The sequence below is a fragment of the Chroicocephalus ridibundus genome, chromosome 5 (assembly GCF_963924245.1).
Source record: "Chroicocephalus ridibundus chromosome 5, bChrRid1.1, whole genome shotgun sequence".
In the NCBI taxonomy this organism is placed as follows: Eukaryota; Metazoa; Chordata; class Aves; order Charadriiformes; family Laridae; genus Chroicocephalus; species Chroicocephalus ridibundus.
In genome coordinates, this window is record NC_086288.1 from 54,237,710 (window position 1) to 54,253,866 (window position 16,157).

Here is a 16,157-nt window from a genome sequence, read left to right on the forward strand (position 1 = left end):
TTAGCCCCTCATTATTATTAGATATGACCAGAGACTGTCGCATTATCTTTCTTTTTACACCAGGCTGGACATCAGTGACAGTGGCTAAGATCTAATTTTCCCTTCCATTAATGCTCCTCTATGGTGATTTTCAACCTACCCTTAATCAATGGACTCCTAAAACTTCGTAGCTGATGATGGCAGTCTGTACATAATTACGTCGCTCAGTGACACAAGTACTGATCTACCGTTCCTAGCCACTTTTCACAGACCGTGCTTTCCTGGTCAAGTGGAATAAATTCCCTGGCCCCACCAGAGGCTAGGAAATTCTGCTCCAGGTTGCCCTTCTTCACATGGCAAGTTGGAAGTCATGTTGTATGGCACCTCTTTTTGTCAGCCGTTCAGGACAGAAACTTTTTCCACTTGCTGAATAACATCTAGTGGTGGTCTCAGGCTCCAGTGGAAACACAATGTGCTGCTGGAACACAGGACTTTACTGGAAGTGGGAATCAATAACTTTAAATAAACTATGCGCTGTTTTAAAATCTATGGGTTTAGCACATCAGTTATTGAGCGTGGTGGAAATTAAAGTTTCATTTACACCACTGTTTCTTTTTATGGCACTCGAGGGATTCTGCATTCAAAAAATGTTTAGTCTGAATTGATGTTTAAGCTTTTACTTATGTAAAGATATGTGGGTGGGAAGGAATTCAATACTCCTTAAAGTAGTGCCAGGAGCCAGAATTATGTGTGGGCAGGTGCTGTGCAAGGTTTCCTTTGTAAATCTGTAAATAGACCTGCATATTTGCTCAGGCCAAATCTTGTATCAGTTGTGTTATTCATCAGCCCATGAACAAAGAGTATAAAATTCATTTTATTTAGAGACATGCTGTTAATAGTTTAAATGAAGTCTCCAGTTATTAAAACACATTAAAGCCCAGAGAGTTTTCCTGGATTCAGTGGGCTTTGTACCGGTCTTAAAATCAAGGTGCAAAGTTGGACCTTGCGTATACTTGAATAAAGCGAATCACTGAGCACACAATCTCTTAGTAATTCTCTTTTTCTGTATACATTCCCTTGCCTACATCTGGTCTAGCAGACTTTCTGTCAGGCTTAGAAAGCACAAATACTCGCTTGCTTTAGCCTGTGCATACAGCTCCTTCAGATGGCCGGCAAAGTAAAAGCTGCAGATGAAGGATGAGAGTTTAAGGACAGCTCAGAGTCCTCCCGCAGAACTGAGACGCTGTTTGCCTGGGCGCGTTAATATGTCCTTGCTGGCATGAATGCAGTGCCAGCAGGTAGGGAAGCTTTGCCTGGGTCAGCAGCAGAGGGGGAGATCACCGTATTGGAAATAGAGTGGTGTTGGTTTGTCCCTCTTGAACCTGCCAGGGCTTGTGTCTTTTAGCCTGCTTTCTCCATCTCTACATCAGCAGCTACTTTTATGATATTTCCTCGCACTTGACAGGCAAGAAGCAGTGCTAGATGATGGGTTTGGAGGAATAATGGAGGCAATGCGCTGTGTGTCCCTCGCAGTGCTGCTGGTGGTTTAACACCTGGGATCCCGTCATTGCACTGTCACCAAGTTGCCTTGAAGTACATTTTCCACTGAGGCAATAGAATAAGATCCAGCGTGTCCTGCTGCTCCGATGCGCCCGAGGATTACTGTCATAAATTATCCACAGCATGACAGTGACAGAATACTTCTAGCCTCCAAGCATTTGGTTGTCATATTACATCTGACAGTCGGTGATTTCAGTGCACTGTGCAGTCCAACAAAATCAAATACAAACAGCACACAGCTATTTTGCATGATTTTCACAGTAAAATTGAGTATATGTTTTATTTTGCTTGGAATATTGACAATTCAATAATTATTTAACCGCAACAAGTGTCTAGCAAGATGCCAGAACCCCTGTAGATATAAATCAAAAGGATAGGTCATCTTCCTCCAACCCTTTCCTGAAACATACACAGTCGCTCTGTAGGAGTGTTTCATATAAATGGGTTTCCTATTGTGGGGAAGCAATTTGACAGCCTCCCTTTTTCTGGCTGCCTGTCAGGTATACTCTCAGATATTTATTAGAAAATGCTCAAAGGAGACAGTGCCCTTGGAGAAGAAAAAAAATCATCCTGAAATCAAAAGGATTTTTAAGGTGAAACATCACCAATTACATTAGTCATTCTTTGAACAACCACCAAAAAAATGCTAGTCTTAAAGATTCTTCTAAAATGTGCAGTCAGGCTAGTGCCATAACAAAAGCAAGGGGCTCACGTGCCAGGTGGGTACTTATGAATCTTTATTTCATCTTGCTTTTTCTTCTAACATTGAAAAGCAGTTGTTATTCTCTGTTCTTCTTAAAAGATAATCTTAAGGTAGTATTTGGAGTTTTCCTCCTTGCAGAAACTTTTTAAAAGCCACAAAAATAAATTCAACAAAAATTCAGTTGTTTCATTTAGAGCTGGTTGATAGCTTCAGTTTGAACAAATCTCAGCAAGTTCTTCCATAATGAAGGAACAACTAACGAGGCCTTTTTGATTATTCAGTACAGTCACTCTTACTGCAGGCAATTATAAAATATTAGCCCTTTCAGAAACTTACCAAGATCTATTTACTAGCACATAGATTTCTTTAACCCACTATTTCAATTTGAAAGGCTGTTCCACCATCCCAGTGTTCATCACCAGCCTTTCTCCTTGGTTTTAAGTCACTTTTTTCCCCCACCTTGGTACCTGCGCCTCAGATATCCTTTGAAATCACAATCATATTCCTCTTGGGTTTCATTTCATTACATTGCATATAAGAGGCTCTATCAGTTGCATTTTGAGCTGTAGTTTAATTCTATCGAACTAGTTCCCATGTCAGTATTTCTCCTGTGCGCCTGCTGTAGGTTCACGTTCGAGTCTGATCATGAGTGACCAGAACAGCAGAGTCTTCTGGACGTGATTCAGTTGTGGAATACTTTTGGTCCTCACATGTGATTGCATAAGGATTAAGGACAAAGAAATGTTTGCAGCCTCTTTTTTGTTGATGATGTCTTGCAGGACACTGTAGTTGCCATTCCCATTTCCCTCGGGGGGGTTGGTGCCTTATTGTTGATGATATATTTCACATTTGCAAGTGGTATCACAGAAAAGATTTAGTTAAAGTAATTTCCTTCTCAGTTCACTTACAATATACCTTTATAACAGTGCACCGTATTTCAAAGTTTTCTTCATGTCTAAGCTGCCAGAATGAGCTGTTCCTGACTACCTTTAACTGGAATTCACATTTAAACTGGATGAGCTCAGGCCAGGTTTAATGTAGGATTGAACTGCTTCATTGTGAAACCGTATACCCTCTTTTCTGTCTTTACTAGATGCTGGTGATCTGTGATCTCCATAGAAGCAAGCTATTAAATTACTAGTGCCACAGATTTGATAGGATATTTTCCCACCATTTTTCATAACATGCTCACGCTTGTGGCCTCAGGTTTTTGGTTTCTTGTTTCTATGCTATACCTGTCCATAAAACAACCTCCCTGTGCTGATAGTTAGGGACCAGCCTATTTGCCTTCCTAAACATGCTCATTATTGTGCTGTGCACAAACACATGGGAAAGGAATTAGGCCAGTAAGTACCAAAGTCTTCTCTTGTGTCCATTTGATGCAGTGCTCAGGCCCTTAAGAGAATATTGTTCTGGTGGAAATGGTGTTGCCTACACTTTTCTCACCATTTTGCCTTGTCTCGTCAACACCGGCATGTCATGTACCTGGATGAGCTTATTAACTCCGGGAATACGAAGGTGATTTTGTCTTTGCTGGGGAATACAGACACTTCTTTGAGCGCAATTACAATAACCACCTCTGACTGAGGGCCCTATGCTGATTAAAATTCAGATTCATCTTTCTCATGTAATATGCATGAAAGTGTTTCCCAGCATTGATTAAAGGCCATTTCTCTTCTTGGTACGCCCAGACCCTTTGCTTGATATGAGTCAACTCTATTGTGTTTTGTGTGAGTGGTGCTTGCAACTGGCTGGGTAATAATCTTATATTATAAAATCGGAGTGATATAGAAATATTGTGGGTTTCTTTCTGGCTCATTCTCTTTCACATTTGAATTATTTCCTTAGATCTTCTGTTAGTTCCATGGAGTCTGGCGTTTATTTCCACTCCTGTCTTCCATTGAGTATGCGTGTAACTCCTTCCAGCTATCGGTCCTTTCAGTGGTGCATTCTCTGCTCCAGTCTTTTCAGTTTTATTTAATACCTCAAATGTTAATTAAATACAATGGCAAGAACTGAGACTTAAGCTTATGCCTGGGTTCTGCCACAGGCTGACGTTGCCATCAGAGAGATGGAAGAACCAACTGGATCCTCTGCTCAGTGGATATACTGTATTGGTTTCTTACTGTTTCCATTTGTTTTTCTCCATTGCCATCTTTGCCTTCCTGTTGCTTAGGTAAAGGGGTTATGGGGTTATCTAAGCAGAACTCAGATGTGCTCTATTTTGTGAAATGGCAGCTCAGTTCCTGGTGAGGTTCCTGTGTAAATGCTCTCCAGACAATCTTCAGATCGAACTGTGGAGCCATAGTACACCCTGATTCATTCTTTAAATGCGAGCAAGTCTGTTCAGATCCCTTTCCCATCATCAGGCTCTGCTTTCTGAGGCTGCAATCTGTTTGTAGTCACTATACATACTAAATGCTTTTCCAGAGATACCTTTAATTAGGCATTCACCCCTGAGTCAGCAGACACGCACTTAGGCTGTGTCAGATGTACCTCCACTCCCTGGAGGACAGCGTGTAAAGCATGTACCTTCTTTTATTCTTAGTCTTAAACCCTAACCAAAAGCTTCGCTTGTGCATATACTCATCCTCCACCTGGTCGTCACTTCTGCTAGTGTTTCCTCCTTGCCCCTGTCTGTTCAGCAGTGCAGAAAGAGCTGGTGGGTTACCAGTTCGGCTCTTTGCAGAATCACCACGGGTTGCTGGGCCTCCCATCATGTCTGACTCTGGCTGTTGATTTCTTGGGCAATTCCTTTTGTTTTTTTTCTTGGTACCACCTGTGTACCAGAGGCCTGTGCTGTAATTGCTTGGGCAGACTCAGTGGTGGTTGGGTGGGACTGTACCAACAGCCTGTCACGCAGCCGTGTTACCCACCTTGTGGTGGGACTGCAGGGATTACTCTGTTCCAAAAAACTGAGTTTGGTGTCTGGCTGGCTGGTTTACTGTCCTTTGTCAGATGTGCTCAGAAGCGGAAAAGAGAAGTTGTTAGACTTCTTTCACATTATTTGGCTCCCGGTTTTGTAGGGTCCATCTGGCAAGCTGAGAAATTAATAACTTTAGGATACAGAGCTGATATCAAATGAAGAATTCTTCCTGGCTTCTGCTTGTCTACACTCAGGCTAGAATTTCACTCCTGCACAGCTCCATATGGTCTTAACATCCCATACAGTCAGCGCTTTTGTCCTGAATAAATCCAAGGTCCATCCGGGTCCTCAGTAGCTGGCATTAAATGGTGATTTCTTTTCAGTGCCTTAGCGATTCTGAATTTATCTAAAGGCTTTCAGACCAAGTGCGTGGCTAGTACTGGGGCCCAGTTTCCAGCCTTTACAGGGGTATGAAGAAGCTTGCTTGAAATGTTCTGGCTGTAATTTTGCCAGCTGTTTTGGTATTTGGTTTGTTGATTTATTTTGCTTTCTGGACGTCCATTTTTTCACATATGGGGAAAGGGATCATAAATGTGTTCCCTCTCCCAGGCTGAGGATGCCGTAGGGTTGTACAGAGGTCAAGTCTAAGCTTGCTCCAACGCAAATGGCATGTGCATGTGTCAAGGTTTCTTCTTGACAGCCCACATTTGCCTGCTGGCTTCTGAATAGCTTTATTATGCATTACCAGTGTGTGACCACTTTTCCAGTCTCATGTTGCTGCTTTTCAGTGTTGAGGGGTTACGTAGCAGCTGGCTCCGCAGACCGGCTGGATCCGAATTGGTGGTTGATCTAATATCACACGTGCGAGCATGGCTCTTGAATTGCTGGCAGCCTTTGCCTGCAGCACGGGTCTACTGACAGTCTCTGCCTCTGTTAAAGTCACTGCTTTCCACTGGAAATCTCCACGTCCTAAATCATTGCATAAAGGGAGGTGTTTCTTTCTATTTCCTACATAGTGTAAGTCTTCATTGGGGTGTAAAGTGATTTTATATCCTCAGGTCCCTATACGATGACATTTATTTTCCTCTGTATTTCATGGTGCTTTCCACACTATATACTTTCATATTGTCAGCAGATATCAGCTAGACTATCCCTAAAAAAAAAGTACCTACCTCTCTTGGTAGGTGCCCTTGGACACAAGGGGGAAATAAAGTATTTTGTCTCCTAGGATAACGAAAGCAAGAGTTCATTTGTGGTCTGTGGAACACAGAGGAGCAGGTGGAGGGGAAGACCATAGATGCCATAAAATTAATATTTCCACTAAGACTGTTTCATAGTGTCTAGTACAATCATGAGTTTTACTATCCAGTTAAATATTGCTTATTATTTGAGATACTTGTTTCTTTCTCTCAACAGTCCCTCCTGTAAACTGGAGCTGGGCATCCCGCGCACAACCCATTCTTTAATGTCTTCAGAGATCTCAACCCTGTCGTGTAATTATCACCCCATCCACTTCTTTGTTTCAAATAAAGCATCTCTCTTTTGGTCTCAGACCCAGCACCTGACAAACACCTTTAACAGTATTGTTTCAGTATTACTGGTATTATTCTGGGCAACAATATCTCACTCATCTTTGCCCCTTTTCTTCCAGTGAGATCAAAATAATGTTAATTTTTTTCTAACTCAGTTCTTATTCCTGTGATTGAGCAAGGTTATTTATCTTGAAAGGCAACATTCTCTAGTTTTCTTCCTTGTGGCCTGTCATAAAAAAAAAAAAAGTAGAGATTCGTGCTAATGCCTTCTTTGCAGGTTGCCAGGTCTTTCCTCCTGATACCACTCAAACTACACATATCCTAGGGTTTTTGAGATTTAATCCTTTTATAGAATACGTAAATAGTTTTGTGGGGTTTATGGCCTTGTTATTTTTCACAACTAATGAGAAGTTATTGAATCAAGAATTATTTCAGTTCATAATTCATAACTTCATCAAAATTCTTCCACTAAAGAATTGCCAAGTTGAAAGAATTACACAATGCAGCTAGCAATAATAAAAAAAATTAAAGTGCTGTAAATATTAGTAAGTAATATCAGAATGCTGAGATGTACTTTTTACATTTCTTGTTGCTCGAACACTTATATATTCCATAGCTCCCAAAAGATGCAGCTGTTTATGGTACAGATTTGCACGAGGTATTTTTATTTTGTATTTAATCAGTTGGATTTTCTTTCAATATTAAAGCAGCCTTGCTTTAATCAGAAAGTATTTAATGTTGGATGTTTCTGTTTCTCCTAATGATTTTTTTTTTAAAATATCTTTTTTATAATTGTTTTCAACTTTGTTATGGCAAGCACTGCAAAATGCATTTCAGAAAGGAGGGCCTGGTTAATTCAGCAATGGATTCCATCTGTGTTGACGTTGGCTGCACAGCCCAGCCCGCCCCAGCTGTATGAAGTAACTGGTGCTCCAGCAGGGTCGAATTCAGACAAGTACCATTTGTGTTTCATTTCCTTTTTTCTTTCTTTCTGAATAACATTTTGTCTAAAAACAAGGATTCCCCCCCACATACCCCCCGATCTTTATTGGAACCTCTTATTTTTTTCTGGATAAAAGATAGCTTTGAAACCTTGGTGCTGTGTCAAGTCAAAATTGGAATGACTCTTGGGATGGCTATTTCCTGGGTGAATTAGGTTTAATAATGATAGGAATTTCATATGTCGTATATACACCTGACGGGGAAAATAGTTTAAGGCTAGACCACGATATTAATGTATCTGTCTTCTGAAAAGGGTGGTATGAATCTATACCGCCCCAGGAACAAACCTTGACCCTGACTCACTTGAGCAAGGCTCTGCCCACCTGGGTGAAGGGAGAAAACACAGACTCTTTGGAGGCAGTTCTCCCTATTGTGTCTCGCAGTTCAGGCCACACAGAGCTGATGTGTGCAGGTGTGTAGGGCAGAATTCATAACGTGCTGTCAATTTTCCAGTATTAACAAACGTGTAATATTTTTTCCTGTCCCTTACGCAGCAGCAGCTAACCTTCAAAGACTCATTTATTTTGTGATTATGTGCAGATTTGCAATTTGGTTTTTTTTCAGCAGAATCACAGGGAAATGATGCTAAAAGTCACATTTTTTTCATTATTTTGCTTCTTTGACCGATAACTTCTCTAGCAAAACTGGTCTGTGAGGAAAACTCACTTGGTTCACGTTGTAGATAACAGTAATTGCCATCTCTTATCTGTAATTGAGTTTGACATATGAAGTTGACTGTATCATTTGATATAGAAGTAATGTTAGTGTAAATCTCAAGACCAAGAATTTCTGTGTTCAGTCATGAATTGGTTCATTGTTCATGAGGAAGTTTCTGATATTATTCAGTGCACGAAGGGAAGCCAGCACTGGAAGGGCAGGTTTATTCGTTAGCTCCTTGCCTTCCTGTGCATCGGGAATACACAAGCACTGACCTGCAAGGTGGAATAACCTACTCGATATGAATTTAACTGCAGAGCACACTAAGTGTGGGACTTGTCTTGCTGATGTTGTTAAGAATTAGGTGTTTGGCGTAGGTGTATAATTGGTAATGAGATTTGGAGATGTCTCGCTCTGAAATCTGCAAAGGTGAATCCAGCCCTGAAAGTGCCCACAGAATTAATTTCATTATAGCTAATGCCATGTGTTATTAAAGCTCAGTTCCTCCCAGGTAACTTTAGGTCTATAGCAAAAGAGGAGTGTAGTCACTGTGGCTTCACCTATATTACATGGAAGAAGGCTCTAGGCCTCTACTAGACTGTCCGGCCCATTGAATTGCACTCCAGAAGTGTCTGTATCTGACCATGAGCAAAGCCCACCCTGACTAGTTTCTTATCTCTGTTCATTCACCAAGTTTGGACTAGATCAACCCAATGCAGAAAAACACCATTACGTCTCTTTCATTACATGAAAAAAGAGAAAGATGTATGGAAAAAATGTTACTGCAGAAATGAGACTCTGCTTACAAGCTGTATTTTTGTAATCATATAATAAACTGCTGGTGTTAGAAAAAGACTTCGGTATTTTCTCTGATATGAAAATGTGGAACTAAAAACCTGTGGCAAATATGAATGAGTTCTATAAAATACAGTTGTTTTGGTACTTGTTAAGGAAATAGAACAGTAAAGTCATATGGAAGAAGTCACAGAGTACTAAATTTACTTTGTTACTATATCAACATACCAGGTCAGTTTTAAATTTAAAACAGGTTTATATTTAGAATAGAAGCATTTTAGAATTTGACCTGGTATTTGAAATATTTATTTTATCATATAATAGTTTCTCAATGTTTCTCCAAACTTTTCCTTGGTTGTAGCTCGGTTTTCACTATGTAGAAAGAGCATTTTAAAAACTAATGTCTATATTAAGAATTGACATACCATTGAAAAACAAAATACATCATGAAAATATGATCTAAATTATCTGTCCTTTATCTCTGCCAGCTCAGCTATTTAGCTTTTCTAAACTGCGCAACCAAACTGTTGTTCGCCGCTGTAATACAAATTATTTTAGATGTAAAATACTGATAAATAAGCTTTAACATTGTAAAATGGTCTATGCACAGAAGTCTCTTTCCTAGATAGGCCCTATAAGTTTCCAGTTCTTAAATAGAGAACTGTGTCTTTTCAGTATTTTTACCACTTAATGCTGTTGTAGAAACGACTTCTTCTAATGTACTTATCTTGAATTTGACATCCTTAACAATGGCAAGTAAGATGGTACTGTGTTTGTATCCCCAAAGGACTCAGCTGGAGTACATGCAAAAATTTCTGCTACCTTATCATGAGTCATGGATGTTCACTTTTTCTGTTTTTTTAGCCACCAGATAATGGACCTCCACCATTACCAACATCTTCCCTTCCCGAAGGCTATTATGAAGAGGCAGTGCCACTTAGTCCTGGAAAGGCTCCCGAGTACATCACTTCCAGTGAGTAATATATATCCAGACCAATTTCCGAGGAACTGGTAATTCCAGTGGCCTTCAGCTTTTTTAGTATTTGACATCTATATCTCTATTAGTGCTGTGGTGACATGTCGTAAGCGTGGCTTTGACCATCTGGGGACGGTTCTGGTTATCCTCACTGTCCGTGCATTGGTTTGGTTTGCAGAATTGTTTTGGTGTGCACAAACCAAGCTCCTTTTGGAGGAAACTAAACCTGGAGCTCAAGTTAGGTGCACATAAACATGTTTCTGCTGCTGTTTGAGACAGAGGGTCCAAATCAGCAACTGGTCTTTTGGACAGATTTGAACCACAGATGTGGTGAGGACATTGGACCGGGAGTCCAGGGTTAAGGATTGTCCAGAGTAAACCCCTGTAAACTGGCAATACTGTAAATGTAGATGTTTCAGAAACTGGTGGCAATCTGCAGCTGTACAGGTATGCCTCTGTTGCACTGAATTACTTGCTAAAGTAGACAAATAAAAAGAAAAAAGGAATTATTGAAAAGATGTGATTTGCGGCATTTCTGATGACACACTGTGGATAGGGATAAATCACTCATACTGGCTCCCACAAGCCAGGTTTGATGCACATGACAGTGTTTTTGTGACTATTGGTTTAGTGCAAAAGGCAGAGTGCAGCCTCCTAACTGACCACCAGAATGTCCTTCTGCAACACAAAAATGCTCTATCTCACATCCAAATACTTCTCCAAAGACCTGTGCACTTCGCGGGAAGTACACTGGGAGCACGCTGATGAAGCAATGAAATGACATTTACAGAGGGTCAGTCAACAGGACATTATGTACCAAGATTTTCCTTTTTGCTGCTTTTTTATTGGCTGGGCTAATTTATTACTTGCATATGGCTGATTTGTCACTAATCATTATTTTCTATGGCCCAAAGATTAAAGGCATATCTTCCCCCATTTTATAGCCATTTTTATTATTTGAACTAGAAGTGAATAAAATGATATCTCCGTTCTTAAAACACATGCATAGGAGTCACGTTAGAATCTTAATTATTCACTCGTACACTGCACAAACTGAGGTTATATTAATTTACCTAAGAAATTCAAGGTAAGAGTTTCGTATATTGTAAAGCAAATGAAGGAATATACAGTCTTAGCAGAGCAGCAAAATCACTCCTCTCGTCATTTCCTCCCTTGAAATGCTGCAGGGTGGTCCCCCTGTAATCCAGAGAACTGCTGATTTGTGTTTTGTTATTAAACAAGAGCCGTGCTCAGGCAGAAAAATATTAATAGAACAAATATTAATAGCACTACTAAAGGATTGCCTAGGGAAACAAAAAAGATAAAATATGAAACTGATTTCTTATTGTACTTAACCATCCAAATCCATAAAAATATTTAGGCTATCTGTCCTAAAAGTTCGTTAATAATTCTGCAATTTAAGAATATATATTCATACATTTAAATCTCTGTTATTTTAACTTACCATCTCACTTGCTGTGACTTTGCTGTCTTTTCTTATGTCCTGAACTCCGTATCATCTCTTCTAATTTGTGTTTGAAGTACTTGGTTCTTCATCGGTAATGAAGTTGCTTTTAAATTCAATATGCCATTAGTAATGTATCTCCACTCAAGCAAAACTTCCACTAAATCCAGAGTGTGTGGCAATTAAAATAAGCCACCAAAGCAGTGTATTAACCAAAGACGTAACCTTAGCTATTCAGACTGTTTGAGGCAGAGAAGACCATAACAAAGAAGTGCTAAAAGTCTAAGTGTAAGAATAAACAGTTAAACAACTGCTGGGGTAGATATCATTATCTTAAGTAAATATTCCTATGGAATATTTTTGAAATGTCATTAAGAGCAAGGAGGCTTACATGCTATGTTTCCTACCTATAAAGGCGAAGAGCAGCAGAAGATTGCAGAATATAGATCATGAAAATGAGATATCTGTAACTTCCCCAAGTCCCTGTAATCTGTTTGTAAATGAACACTTGCAAGTAGGTGAAAACAAGATTGTATATGCCTTATCTGATAATTCCCTTTCTCTTTTTTAAAAGTTACTGGTCTGTACAATATGCCTAAATTACTACAGACTAATTTTTGGAATATGCTATTACAAATAATGTGAAAGTCCGTTGTGATTTTCACCCCCTAACAGGAGAAAATTTTGATAAGTATAAGTGTGAAAAGCCAAGGTCAAAAGAAAATGCAGAAGATGCAAAAAAATATAGATCAGAAGCATTGGAACATGTTGTATCAGTGAATTTCGGTCTCTGAGACTTTAGTAGACTTAAAAGAAGTTTATTTTGGGGAGACACTTTTCACCTTTTTTATATTTTTTGTATTTCTCCCCTTTCTCTTGCCCCCTTCGCCACTCCAAGACCCAAAGAGTGTGTTGACTTCAACATATATACAAGAAATTTTCAGCTCTTACCTGTAGTTTACTGTCAAGCCTGCTTCATTACCTGTTGTGGTGAGACAATGAGAGACAACAGGTTTTAGTCACTACTAGCCTTTCCACAACTTACCTTTACACCGTTTGCTTCCATAATTTATCATTTTTTAATAGGAAGTTTACTGCTTCCCAAATTCAGTTCATAGGGATTCCTAGTTGGGAGTAACACTGCTTCAAAACCCTTTGAAATTATACGTACGTGCTGAATTTCCCTCCGTAACATTCTGAATATCTGTTAAAGCTGTTACATATGGGAAGTCGACTGCCTATCCTGTTTATGTTAAAATAGTCACTTTACAGTGTGAACAGGAGCTAGTTTGTGCCCAGAGCCTGAAGTCCTTGTTTTGGTCATGATATAGCAGTTTGGAGAAACAAAGAATAGAAGCGGGTTGTGTCAAACAGCAGCAAAGGTCTCAGCCCAGATCGTATTAGTCCTCCAAGGTGGTCACACAGCAAACTCCTCTTCTGGCCAAGAGTCCCACGACCCACAGAGGAGAGAAACATTGGGAGTAGTTAATGGGCAGGGTATGGCAAGAGCTCCCCCACGATCCCCTTACTGCGCGAGGATGGTATTCCAGAAATGTCAGCCTCAGAAGCTCCTGTGACTTTCATCCTCATATAAGCAGATTTGGATGAACCTGCATGTGCTGTGCCAACAGAGTCCTTCTGCTGATCATACACCTTATTGCTAACATGAAATCTGCGCTTGGCCTGCTTGTGAGCCACACAGGAAGTACCTGTAGGATATTTAACGCGCAGAAGTTAAATCTCTACTTTGAAGTCTCAGTCAGCACTGCCTACAATTCATTGAATCATCTGCAGCTTTTACTGCTTGCTCGTATGGAGCTGCCCCGAACCAAACACTCTATAGCAGAATTGACCAGAAGATGGCAATTCAGTTAAATTAAAGAGAAAGTTTCAAGAGTTTGAAATTTTGTTTTCATTTCACTTTGGAATGAAGAAAACCTATTTTGTACACTTTTGCGAAAACACAAATAAGATCAGAATATTTAGTCTTGGTTCAGAGATGTGAGGTCTGAGTATATCCCATTCTGACTCTGCACGTTAGGGAGGAACTGATTTAGAATGAGCTTTCCAGCAATCCACTGTCTTGTCCATTTCCCAGTTGTTCCAGGTCTCCTTCCTACATCCTACCTGTGTCCCAAATACCTAGCTAAAGCAAATGGGAGATTTTTCTTCCGCCTTCTGGCCTAAAAATATATCAAAGTCTATTTGAAATGTTTGGACAAAGTTTTAGCTGTTGAAAATATTCCAATCAAGTATCCTCCATGGGAGCGTGTGTCAGTGGATAACAAACATGCCTTCAGGTGTTATTATCTGAGGAACTTTACTTATATGCCTACATAAACAAATAAATAAGTACGGATGGTGGAAGAGAGGGTTCTGTGATAATGGCAGATTAGTTTTGTAGTTTAGGGGACTGCTGGAGCTGATGGCATTGTTGAAAATGACAGGTTGAAAATGAACAAAGATTGTTTCATTAAAAAGGAATCTTGCCATTACATCGTCAAACTTAGAGCAGGATTAAACATTTTAGGCTAACATAACAACATGTTCTTTGCAGAACGCCTTTAACTCCAGCAAAATCTATAGTTCAAGGAACAGCATTGTCTATTCAAGGTTAATTGTATCAGTGCAGGTGTTATATTCCATGTTTGTTTCTTAGTATGTTGTACTAATATTGAAATTTCTGTGCCTACATTTTGCATTATGCAATAGGTCAAGATGAAGATGTTTCTCTGTAAAAGAATTTCAAATGGTGGAAGTATCTGCTACGTAATATTTTGAAGATAATAAAAAACTACGTAAAATTCTAACTATTCATTCCCAGCTTATTCTTTCAATTAGAATTCCCAAGGTATCAGTGTGGGTCTTCTGTAAAATTTCATAATGAAACAGGATCTCATATTCAATTAACTTAATGTATTGATATTACTAAGCACTGAAACAGTAATCTGTTCATGGCTGACATTCAAAAGCCTTAACTTAAAATGAACCCTGTTGAGATTTTCAGTTATTTCCGTACGCTTCATTGCTAAATGTTTTAACTTGACACTTTTATGCTTTTCTTAAAGATTATGACTCGGATGCTATGAGCAGCTCTTACGAATCCTACGATGAAGAGGAGGAGGATGGGAAGGGGAAGAAAATGAGACATCAGTGGCCTTCTGAGGAGGCTTCTATGGATCTGGTGAAGGATGCCAAAATCTGTGCGTTCCTCCTTAGAAAGAAACGATTTGGGCAATGGACCAAACTACTGTGTGTTATCAAAGAAAACAAACTACTGGTAATTTTCATTTTTGTCTAGCTATATTTTCTTTGTACCTTTTAGATGATGTATTTATTTTTACAGGAATCTGGGTTTTGGAATATGTTCTGCAAACAGTGGCTAAGTCTACAGTAACCTTACAAAAGAGTTCGGTCATGATTTACCCAAGAAGCAGAGAAGCACTGAAATTCTAAGTGTATCATTTAGCCACTTAGAAATTCGAGTTTTATTGCACTTAAACTTAAACCCAGGCAGTTCCCTGGTACTGGAAAGAAAATGTGGCCTATTAGCTTCTAACATATTTCATTTGGAAAAAAAAATTGCTGAAACTGTAAATCCAATCTTTCATTCCCTGGGGACCAAAAATCTCATAGGGAGCTTTGTGTATGAACTGTTGGATCAGACCGCTGGAACGAAAAGTCCCTTGTTAGACTGAGAATTCACTTGGCAGCATATGCCGTGGTAATGTATACACTTTAAACTAAACCTTTGCCATCTGTTCTGCAGTAATTACAGATGCAGTATTCACATGATGCACAGCTGCATTATAGAAAAGAAAGAAACAAGTGGATGTATTTGTTCCTTAAGCATATCTGTTATGTTTCTTTCTGATTGGAGGCACCAGTAAAAGATTCCGTAAGTTAGTAAATTATCTGCTCATAGATGTCTTTCTGTTTTCTGAAAAGAGAGCCTAATTGAGGGAAACACTCATTTCTGTGTCATTATAAGGGATCTAATGCTTACCGTAATAAATAAGTTGAGGTCTTAGGCACTCCTTGTCTTCCTGTCTGGTGCTTCCAACAGTTGTAGCTAATTATGTAACTAATAATTACTGAAATAGCCCAAACGTTAAAAGCTGATGAACAGGTGATGGAATATTTTCTGTACAGCCTTATTATTCTACACTCTTACAACATAGCTTAGATACGTTCGATTTAAATTACGTTTATTCTTGTGGCAGTATAGGAAATAACAGGATATGAAACAGAGGTATCTGGTTAAGAGGTTTCTGAAAATATCGTTGGAATTCATTTGCCAGTTTTCAATGGTTACTGAGGATTTAATTTTTCTATCCTCCTCCATTTAAGTGTCGAAAAGAATGTTGATTCCAATTCAGTTTGTATTGTATTCTTGCAATGCCATTATACTTAGTCCACATTTTTATCACCGTATACCAGGATCATATCAAATTTCAAGACTATTTGATAACAGCTTGAAGAAAAGAAAGAAAGAAAGCAAGCAAGAAAGAAAGAAAGAAAGAGGGGGAAAAACGAGATTTTTCCCTGAAGTCACACAGTATTTCTTCTACAATTATGTTTGTTGTTCTGTATAGAAATATGTTATTTTTTTCTATTTTCAT

General features: G+C 39.2%; 1 protein-coding gene across 3 annotated transcripts in view; it reads left to right on the forward strand.

The window, feature by feature from the left end:
- AFAP1 (actin filament associated protein 1) overlaps positions 1–16,157 on the forward strand; it is a 120,318-nt gene that overhangs the window by 62,567 nt on the left and 41,594 nt on the right. For all 3 annotated transcript variants that reach the window (XM_063335942.1, XM_063335940.1, XM_063335943.1), the window contains exons 4-5: positions 9,959–10,067; positions 14,604–14,815. In XM_063335942.1, coding sequence (XP_063192012.1) covers positions 9,959–10,067; positions 14,604–14,815 — 321 coding nt within the window. The remainder of the gene's footprint in view (positions 1–9,958; positions 10,068–14,603; positions 14,816–16,157) is intronic.